This window comes from Pelobates fuscus, chromosome 3 (genome assembly GCF_036172605.1).
Source record: "Pelobates fuscus isolate aPelFus1 chromosome 3, aPelFus1.pri, whole genome shotgun sequence".
Classification (NCBI taxonomy): Eukaryota; Metazoa; Chordata; class Amphibia; order Anura; family Pelobatidae; genus Pelobates; species Pelobates fuscus.
The window spans coordinates 356,758,320-356,768,247 of NC_086319.1; the positions used below are offsets into that span (position 1 = coordinate 356,758,320).

The window sequence follows — 9,928 nt, forward strand, 5'->3', positions numbered from 1 at the left end:
AATAAACGAGGAGACAAATTACAGTGTTATATCGGTGTTCTAATTCACAAAGCAGTAACCATGGCAATGCACTATGTGAATAAAAACACATTGCTATCTCCAGCTTCACTACCAGGGCTGCCCCTGAAGTCACGTGTCCTGATGACGTTCTATCACAGAACACCGCGACATCAGCGCAGCCTAACAGTTGACTGAAAGAGGCGGAGTCAAGTCGCTTTTCCTCCACCAATCACTTATGTTTTTTCTCGCAAGACCGCCATTGGCCAACGGCCTTCGCAATTCCGATTGGTCGCGTCGTGCGTCCCATCTTCTGATTGGTCGATTTGCGGCTCGCCGAGGAGAGCGGCGCCTGCGATTGGCCCGAGCGAGGGGGCGTGCCGGTGAAGTTTCCGGAGTGCGGAAGAAAGATCTGGAAGGTTCTGGGGGGCGGAGTCGCGCTGGTACAAGAGCTGTGTGAGGATTAGCAGAGGAGACATACCGAGTGACAGAGCGCTGACACGCACAGGTACGGCCACACCGGGCTGGGGGAGAGGGTCTCCATTACTGCTCCAAGCACACAGAGCGGCCCCTGGGGGCCAGTGTGGACAGAGCTCCTATAGAGGGAATCTGATATCAGATCTCAGTGGCTGACAGGGGGGGAGCACAGCTGGCTGGGATGGCTACTCTCTCCCCTGGGTCTCCTGTCTCCATCCTCGCCTGGTGCATTCTGGGACATGTAGTTCCGAAATATCCAGGTGACAGGGGAGCCATCAGTGGTTTCAGGGCAGCAGTCAGTCCCATGGAGAGGAGTGTTAATGGGCTGCGAGCTTGCTGGTGTTCTCCTCCTAGTCCTGGGGCAGCCAACCTTTTGGTAAACCAGATGTATTGGACTACTCTTACAAGAGCACTGCTGGCAAAGCATCATGGGAGATGTAGTCCACAACATCTGGAAGGATGCCTAGTCCAATTACATCAGGGATCCTCAAACTCCGCCCCCCCCCCCCCCATCCCCCAGATGTTGCTGAACTACAACTCCATGATTCTCTGGCTATCTATGTAAATCAAAGAATCATGGGAGTTATAGTTCAGCAACATCTGGGGGGCCGGAGTTTGAGGACCCATGAATTACATCATCATCACCTTTATGTCACAGGAGATCAGGCACCTAATATCTACTGTACAGGTTGTTTTTTTTTTTGTTTGTTTGTTTTTCTCCTCATATGTGGGGGTTTACATTTTACCCATGTTGATGTAAATTGCCATGCACACATGTGCCTGTTGGCTCTCAGTCAATATAAGTGTGTGATCTAGGAATATAATGCATTGCTATTATATTATAATGTGGTAGTCGATAATAAGACGTCATTGCAAATAATTATAGGCTCACATATGTGTGGTACAGTACTGTCAGCCTTTGTAAACTTCAATATCACTTGTGGCCCCTTTCTGTTATGCTTGGCTGCTGGCAGCAAAACTCTGTGTGTGTGTGTGTGTGTGTGTGTGTGGAAGGAACATGGGATGTGATTTTACTTGCTTAAACTCCTTCATGACCAATGGCATTCTAGACCCTATGTGATACAAATAAAATAACTATTCTCTTGTTAGAGTTTAACCCCTTAATGACACAACTTCTGGAATAAAAGGGAATCATGACAGAATATTTCCGTCAGGTGTCCTTAAGATTGTTGCTGTAGTAGCAGAGGTTCAAGATGATATACGTATGCTGATCAGTTGCTGAAGAGATGCTTACTCTCGCATCTCCAGCCCTTGTGTCTTTAATGTATCATGGAAGATTGATCAGTGCCCAATTCTAAAAAAAAAAAAAAAAAAAAAAAAAACACAATGGGCAGTCACCATGGTAACCTGTGTAATCTGCAGGTAGATTCCATTGGTGACTCCTCTACTACATCTTTAAACCACTTTTCAGCACATATCACTCTGATAACCTAGCCCCCCCCCCCCCTTTAGTATGTCACAGAAAAAATACCCTGCTCTGAGTGTCTCTTGTTTCGTTCTCCTAGTACTTTAGTTTGGAGCCCAGTATCTACAGGTTTTCTATGGAGAACTGTATTTTTAACAGAGATTACAGCTCCTAGCAGATAAAGCTACCAGAAATAGGAAGCTGATGGGCATCAAAAGACAACTCTCTAGCTGTGATTCGGTCTTCCTTTTTTGTCCCATAGGGTCCAGGTTTGGGTGGTTATGTCACCTTCATGACGGCTCCACTTAATTCTTGGTGCAGATAAACCAAATCCACTGGTGTCAAGTCTGTTTTAGCAGTAGTCCCCGATTATGGGGTATTTACCATCTCCCCTCCACCCATATCTTCAGGATCTTGCATGTTCGGAGCATAAAAAACTGACTTAAAGGAAAGCTTCAAGCACCCTAGCAACTTCATCCTGTTCTAGTTCTTTTGGTGCCAGGAGTGCCCTGGCCTCCCTCCACTGAGCTAAACACGCCTCGTACAGGGCCGTGCTTATTGGCTCAGTATGCTCTACTGACGTCTCCAACGGTAGAGTTGGCCCTGCTTACCTTGCAGGAGAATCTGGAAAGCGGCCACGTGCACTCAGGGGAACCCAGGTAAGCTGTCAAACTGTTCTCAAACGGTTAAACAAACTGCTCTGGGAGGCTGCCAAGGCACTCGTGAAACAATCATTACTACAGGAGGCTATGGTGCTTGGAGTGTTCCTTTTAAAGAATGTTTCCATTTAATCTATTTTGGCCTAACATCTGAAATTCTCTGTACAATTCCCAATAATACTGCTTGTGTCTTTTTCATCCCTTCATGTTTGATTAGGAGAGCGGTGCATGAGCGTGATGTGGTGCAAGTGTTTTTATTATCATTCCGTTCCTGTGTTTGACAAAACACGCAAAGTATCATGCAAAGTATAATGAAAATTTGTTAGATGGGAGTATGTCACAGCAGCTGAAAACTATTATTGCCTAGTAATTATTGACATCTCTTGGATAACTGGGACTTTCAAGGAGCACTCCAAGCAACATCGTACCACCATAGTAGTGGTTAGATTGCGTCCCTTTCAGAGTGATGTGTTAAACTATTTTAACCTGGGTTCCTCTAGCCTGCTTTTGCAAGTAATGTCTGTTTAGCTATTACTTTTTTTTTTTTTTTCAATTTAAATTTGACATTTGTCTCTCCTTAAGACCAAATCATAGTGATTTTAACTTGCCTGACCGTGCCCCTTGTGGCGACGCCACTCCCCCCCCCCCCCCCCCCAGCTGTTCCTGTTCTGCTCCTGGTGTTTTACGCTGAGAGACGATGCCACTGCTGTACTCTAGCACATGCACAAGAGTACAGTATTAAGGTCTGTGGAGGATTCCACGGGATCCTCCATAGATGGGGCCAATTCCCTGCTGCTGTCACTGGTGATTGCTGGGAGATTGACACTTCTATGTGGCGGTAGCTGCTTCCAGTGTCTTGAACTATCTGGCGTAGGAAGAAATACTGAGAAACTAGTCCCAACTTTAGCTCAGTGTATCTTGTGACTGGGATGGAATTTTAGTAAAACTTCAACAGTCAATAGATTTTACCTTTTATAAAATACTCATTTTGTAGAGGGGGTTGGGGGGCTGGCAGTGGCAATGTTATCTTTTTAGTGTTCATTTAAAATGGACAATTCTAAGCACCATAACCGCTTTGCATGGTTTCAAATGTCCTGTTCCAAAGTTGTACTTGTCTCTCACTATCGCTGAAAAGAGTGGCTTATAATTGTAGTGATTTTGTAAGAAAAAGAAAATCTCTCCACTGAATTTTGAATTTCAGGCTGCCTATATAACATTTGTCCAACTTGTGTGCACATACAACATTAGCTTATTGCACTGTACACATGACTTGCAGAACCTGTATGGCAGCCATCAATTTATTAAGTAGAAAAACTGAACTCTAATGAGGTAAAAACAAAAGTCAATATACTCTGTTATAAAATGTATATAGTTTAAAATACAATGTGTAATTCCGTATATTGTAGTATATTTCTAATTCTGTATACGCAGGCCATAGTTCTATAAACCTATACAGTATGATAATTTAAAGGAACAGTGTTGTCCCTTATTTGTGTTCTACCAATCTATTTTACCATAGAAGTTTGTGCCGACTTTGGTTTTGGAATACAATAAGTAAGGTGTGTGTTTTTTTTCTCTCTCTCTTCCACTGCGTAGGTCTTTCTGTAGTGTTACACTCCACCCAAAAGCATGGGGAAGGATTATTACAAAATCCTTGGACTTTCCAAAGGAGCAACAGAAGAGGAGATTAAAAAGGCTTACAGAAAACAAGCACTGAAGTATCACCCAGACAAGAACAAAGACCCAGGAGCTGAGGAACGCTTCAAAGAGATTGCCGAGGCATATGATGTACTCAGTGATCCCAAAAAGAAGGAAATATTTGACAAGTTTGGGGAAGAAGGTGTGTAGATGCATAGATTTGATTTTTGTTTTGGGCTTTTATAGCACTTCACTTGTTATAAGCAGATACTGTTTGGTGACTCTATAAATTACTAAATGAATTGACAGACCTGCAAAAGTTAGGTCAACTTTAGTTTGGGGGGGGGGGGGGGGGGGGCTAGATGTGCCCACTCATCCTGATGTATTATTGCTTGACAATGTGCAAAGACTGGATCCAACTTGGCACCTGGTACATAAGTGTGTAGCTCTAATCTCTAAATACCAAAAAGATTGGATCCATGTACCTGGGAAGGGTGTGTTTAGTTTTATGCAGTGGGGAAGTGAATAGAAAATGTGTGGTGAGACGGTTTGCTTTTTAAATAAGGAGCAGCACAGTATAGTGACTTTTTTTATTAGGATTGTTTGGCGCAAATTGTCAAAAGGCGTCCTAGTGGGGTTGGAATAAAATTTACTCGCATTTAAATTCTGCAAATCATCTGGCTTAACCCCTTAAGGACCAAACTTCTGGAATAAAAGGGAATCATGACATGTCACGCATGTCATGTGTCCTTAAGGGGTTAATAAGGCTTATGGGCCAACAGTAGCTGTAGATCCACATTTGCCCTGCCCTGATTTAAAAATGAATATTTGATAAAGGGGAGTCCTGCTCTAAATTGGCTTAAAAAGTTGGTTACAACTGTATGTAGGATTGTTGCATTTCTTGAGATGTTGTGATGTATAGCTAGTATGGAACAACTGATTAGCAACTGGTTGCTCTCCCATATCCTTTGAATTTTTGATGCATTGGACTAACCTAGTTGTCACTATATTTGGTAATCCAACAGTTCTCCTTAATCTACTTTAGATCAGTCATGTGAAACTTAATCTTGAAACGCTGCTGTGGCAAAGTGACTGTCACTGAGTTAGTGTTAAAACTGTCAATTAAAGTGGAGAAGTTCTAGAATTAATGTGGAATTCTGCAGGTTGCATCCTGTCTGAGTGCTTTGTATTCCTGCAAATCAAGACATGTCTTATTGCCCTGCCTTCTGCTTTCACTTACTAAGTCTCTGAACCTTGCTATTCATTGACTGTCCATTTATCTTGCACTTTGGACTATTACTTATCAACATAATTTGCAGCTATATTGACTGCAAACTGAACATTTTCCTTCCAGCAAAGGAGTAGGTAAAATAAAATGTCACATCTCGGAATTACTTGAGGTTGTGCATGTGTGAGATATATATCTCTATCTCTATCTCTCTCATTCATGTACTGCAGATACTGTTTAAAAAGTGGCCCTACAGATTGACCTTCTGATTATTTTATTATACCTACAGAAGACAATTCCTTTCTATTTCCGACTTCCTTCACTGACTTTATGCAAAGCAAAATATCACAGAAGGTGTACTTACTTATCCTCTAAGGGTGTGGCCTCTTTCTAAGGTGTCTCCATCTCCCCCCTCATAAAAAAGCAAAAAACAAGCTGTAACCTGATTCTATCCTCAATATAGTGAGGGGCATCCATACTAAATGTTTGTTTTCTCTTCGCAGGTCTAAAGGGAACCCCAGGTGGTGGTGGTGGAGGAGGAGGAGGTGGTCCATCTTACAGCTACACATTCCATGGAGACCCTCATGCCATGTTTGCAGAATTCTTTGGAGGTCGTAATCCATTTGACAACTTCTTTGCCCGTAATGATGATGACATGGACACTGATGACCCCTTTGCTAGTTTTGGCATGGGAGGGTTTAGTCATTATCCTAGGGCTCCTGTGGGCCGACGAGAGCCAGTCACCAAGAAGCAAGACCCCCCAGTGGTGAGGGAACTACCTGTCTCGCTAGAAGATGTATACAATGGTTGCACTAAGAAAATGAAGATCTCACATAAGAGGCTGGGTCCAGATGGGAGGAGTGTGCATAATGAAGATAAAATCCTGACCATTCAGGTTAAGAGAGGTTGGAAGGAAGGCACCAAAATCACATTTCCCAAGGAAGGGGATGAGACCCCAAACAACATCCCTGCAGACATTGTCTTTGTTTTGAAAGATAAACCTCACACTTTGTACAAGAGAGACTCTTCAAATGTTATCTATACAGCCAAGATCAGCCTGCGGGAGGTAAGGGATACATTGGTTATATGTAAACCTAGTAGGAGGGTGTCTACAAATGCATATGACCCTTGAGCTTTTACGTGAACCGCATCATTTGTTGGGTTTACTTTTACACAAACTATTTTTATACCTCCTGGAAAATATTACTCCGTTAGATAAAACTGGTATGTAGAGATATAGGTGCAGCTAAGTTAATTAATGGTTTTGTATTTTGTGCAAATACATCTCAGAACACTGAAGATGTCTGCTTGTTGACAGGGTAATTGCTTACTGTTAAGGAGTGGGAGCTAAACATGTTAACTTTTCTTCATACACCTGTCGAAGTGTGTGTGTGCTTTGTGTTTTTTTTTGTTCGTTTAAAAAAAAAAAAAAAAAAAAAAATTCCTTTAATTCAGTGGCAGAGGGGTACTTCTGCTTGAGGTATTTTGTTAAATCCATTATCGCAAGTCAAAGTGCATGGTCTAGAACAAAATGGTGGTCTGTTTTTTTTTTTGCATTATTATGTCCACACACTGTGCTAACTACCTAATGTTGCAAACATTTTCCTAATTTTTGATTATAGTTTAGCTTCGGACGCTGTCTTCAGTTTTAGTACAGGGTGAAGCAAAACTGCATGGAGGTCCCTAGGGTTTTGTAATCTGGGTAATGGGAGAGCAAAAAAATGACTATTAAAGTGCTTACATGGACACTATAGTCATCAAAACAAATTTAGCTTACTGAAGCAGTTTTGGTGTTTAGATTATGCCCCTGCAGTCTCGCTGCTCAATTCTTTGTGATTTAGAAGTTAAAACACTTTGTTTATGCACCTTAGTCACACCTCCCTGCCTGTGACTTGCATAGCCTTCCTAATCACTTCCTGTAAAGCGTCATCTAATGTTTATACTTCCTCTGTTGCAGATTCTGTTAAATTTAGAATTTCTTATCTTCTCCTCTGTTAATAGCTTGCTAGACCCTGCAGGATCCTCCTGTATGCAATTAAATTTTAATTTACAGAGCTGGAGATTTTTTTTTTTTATTTTTTTTTCCATGCAGGCTGTGTCAGTCACAGCCAGAGGAGGTGTGACAAGGGCTGCATAAACAAGTGATTCAACTCTTTAATGGATGTGAATTGAGCAGTTAGACTACAGGGGCATGATCTATACACCAAAACTGATTAAACTAAATTTGTTTTGGTGACTATAGTGTCTCTTTAAGGTGTACTTCTGTCATTCACATATTTAGTGGATGATTTGCTCACTTTAAAGTAAAACATGATAGTTGCAGATCACAAGTATGTACTCCTAGATGTAAAAAATAAATATTACATGTAGCTGTTATATAGTGCAGGTATTTTCTTGTAAGAAGTCCTGCAAGGATATGGAGGACTGCAACTACAGTCTGTGAACAACTTAATGCCTTCCTGTTGTTGGGCGGCATGCTCGTTTTCTCTCTTTTTCCTCTCTCTGATCTGTATTTTGAAAATATTTTTGTTTCTTTATTGCTAGGCTCTTTGTGGCTGCTCCCTCAACATCCCCACCTTGGAAGGTCGCACCATTCCTCTAGTGGTCAAAGACATAGTCTCTCCTGGGACCAAGCGGCGAATCCCCGGTGAAGGACTCCCACTTCCAAAGTCTCCTGAACAACGAGGAGACTTAATTGTGGAGTTTGACATTCGGTTTCCAGAGCGACTTCCCGCTGCATCTCGTGAAGTATTGGAAAGGATCCTTCCTGCATAAGGACAACGCAGTGCCTAATCTTAGTGACAGACCAAAGTAGATCTGACGGGACTAGCTGTACACTCCTTAAGTTTCAGGAGGGGTTCACTGTCCCAAATGATGGCATACATTGAGCTCAGAGGTGTATATATGAGTTTCCTTATATTTAATGTTTTTGGTTTTAAACTAAATTTCTCACCACCAGAGAGCCATTAACGGAACATTTAATTTACTCAATTTCAGAAAGTCTTAGAAATTAGTTTAGAACCAGGAATTTGAATCTGTAGGAGCCATAAACCTCTGAAATTCTCATGTGCCTGCAAGTCTACATAATGGCTTTGTTCATGATCTGTTGGCAACAAAGGTCATCTGCATTTAATTGGAAGCTGGTGCAAAGCAACAGCAAAAAGTGATGAGGGTGCAGCATTTGGGAATAAATTTTTCAGGTTTTGCACTTTCTAGAAATATTAAAACATGAAGCACAAGAGGGTGCCACAAATGTGTAGTAAATGTATCCCAACCAGGCTCAAAGTACTTATTTTTGTGTTCCTATGTAGACATAAACTTCGCTTTACCCTTAATTACCCGTCATCATACTCTAATCTGAATTAAGGCACTTTCAGAACTCTGTAAAACTGGCCGATCCAAAGACCAGTATGTGTACGTGAATGTATGAAGCATTAGGTTGTGGCCTGCAAATTTTCTTTCGTTGGAAGTAAGAGAAATCTGGGAATATTCTTACATTTGTTGCTTTTTAGTAGATCAATAATGTTCGTATGAATATTTGCCACCTTTCCTGCCCTTGTGATTTGTATGTGGTGAATTCCAATTGTCGGCGTGACTGCAGCCATTCTGAAATGTTGCTTTTTGATTCAGAAACATCTCATCTGGTTTTCTCACAGTGTTCACGCCTCAATTATGTGGTTTGTGGAAACCATGTTTTTGGTTGTGAAACCATATCTCCTTGCTGATCGAAGGCTCCAAATCTTGTTATTCCAAGTTCAGTACTTGTCTTTTTCTGTAAGGTTAAACCTTTACGTGTGTATTTGCTATACATGTTATTTTTTTATATGGGATTTTTTTTATAATATATATATATATATATATATATATACAAGACTCAAATCTTTATCTTGTGGATGTCCAGGAAAGTAGTTTAAGGAATGATCTCCTGTTGATCGAACATGTGTTTATCTATTGTAACTGGAACTGTTTATAACAGAAAACCTGCTTTGAGAATCTCCACTTTTTTATTTTTATTTTTTTTTAATCAATCATTGAACATAAAGATTACATCTATTATATTGTTATGAATACATATCAAATCCATTCTTTTCAGTGCATCTTTTAGCTTGTGCTTTTTCCATGCACATATCAATCTTAAAGTCCTATACGGTTGGAAGTTCACTAATCTGACACAAGACTTCAGGAGCATCCGTTCAATGATTAGAGACTAGATGGACATAAAACTGACAACTTGGGTGAAGAGAAGGATAAGCCATGAGATATTGCTTATATGTATGTATTCCAATATAAAATACAGAGCGGCTATATATAATGCATGTACCTTATTTTTTATTTTATTTTTTTGGCAATAAAATCTGCCGGTCTTTTGCATGGAAAAGAATGGGTAGGATAATTAGATTATTACAGTGGCAAAGTAATATTGCTACATACATTTTAAATGTATTCTTGAACCCAAGAATATCTCCTGATTGTACATTCATGTTTGCCAGTGGACAAAAAGCC

General features: G+C 40.9%; 1 protein-coding gene across 1 annotated transcript; it reads left to right on the plus strand.

Moving 5' to 3' along the window:
- The first annotated feature begins 341 nt into the window (after positions 1-341).
- Positions 342-9,429, plus strand: DNAJB1 (DnaJ heat shock protein family (Hsp40) member B1). Its single transcript, XM_063445760.1, has 4 exons — positions 342-505; positions 4,156-4,399; positions 5,929-6,491; positions 7,970-9,429. The coding sequence occupies exons 2-4, from the start codon at positions 4,189-4,191 to the stop codon at positions 8,198-8,200; spliced, it is 1,005 nt and encodes a 334-aa protein (XP_063301830.1). The 5' UTR covers positions 342-505; positions 4,156-4,188; the 3' UTR covers positions 8,201-9,429.
- Positions 9,430-9,928: the final 499 nt, after the last annotated feature.

What these genes read in the sequence shown, in the direction of transcription:
- DNAJB1 (XM_063445760.1), top strand. Translation starts at nt 4,189, where the DNA reads ATGGGGAAGGATTATTACAAAATCCTTGGACTTTCCAAAGGAGCAACA. An exon ending in TGACAAGTTTGGGGAAGAAG is followed by an intron (nt 4,400 to 5,928) that starts GTGTGTAGATGC and finishes TTCTCTTCGCAG; the next exon opens with GTCTAAAGGGAACCCCAGGT. An exon ending in CCAAGATCAGCCTGCGGGAG is followed by an intron (nt 6,492 to 7,969) that starts GTAAGGGATACA and finishes CTTTATTGCTAG; the next exon opens with GCTCTTTGTGGCTGCTCCCT.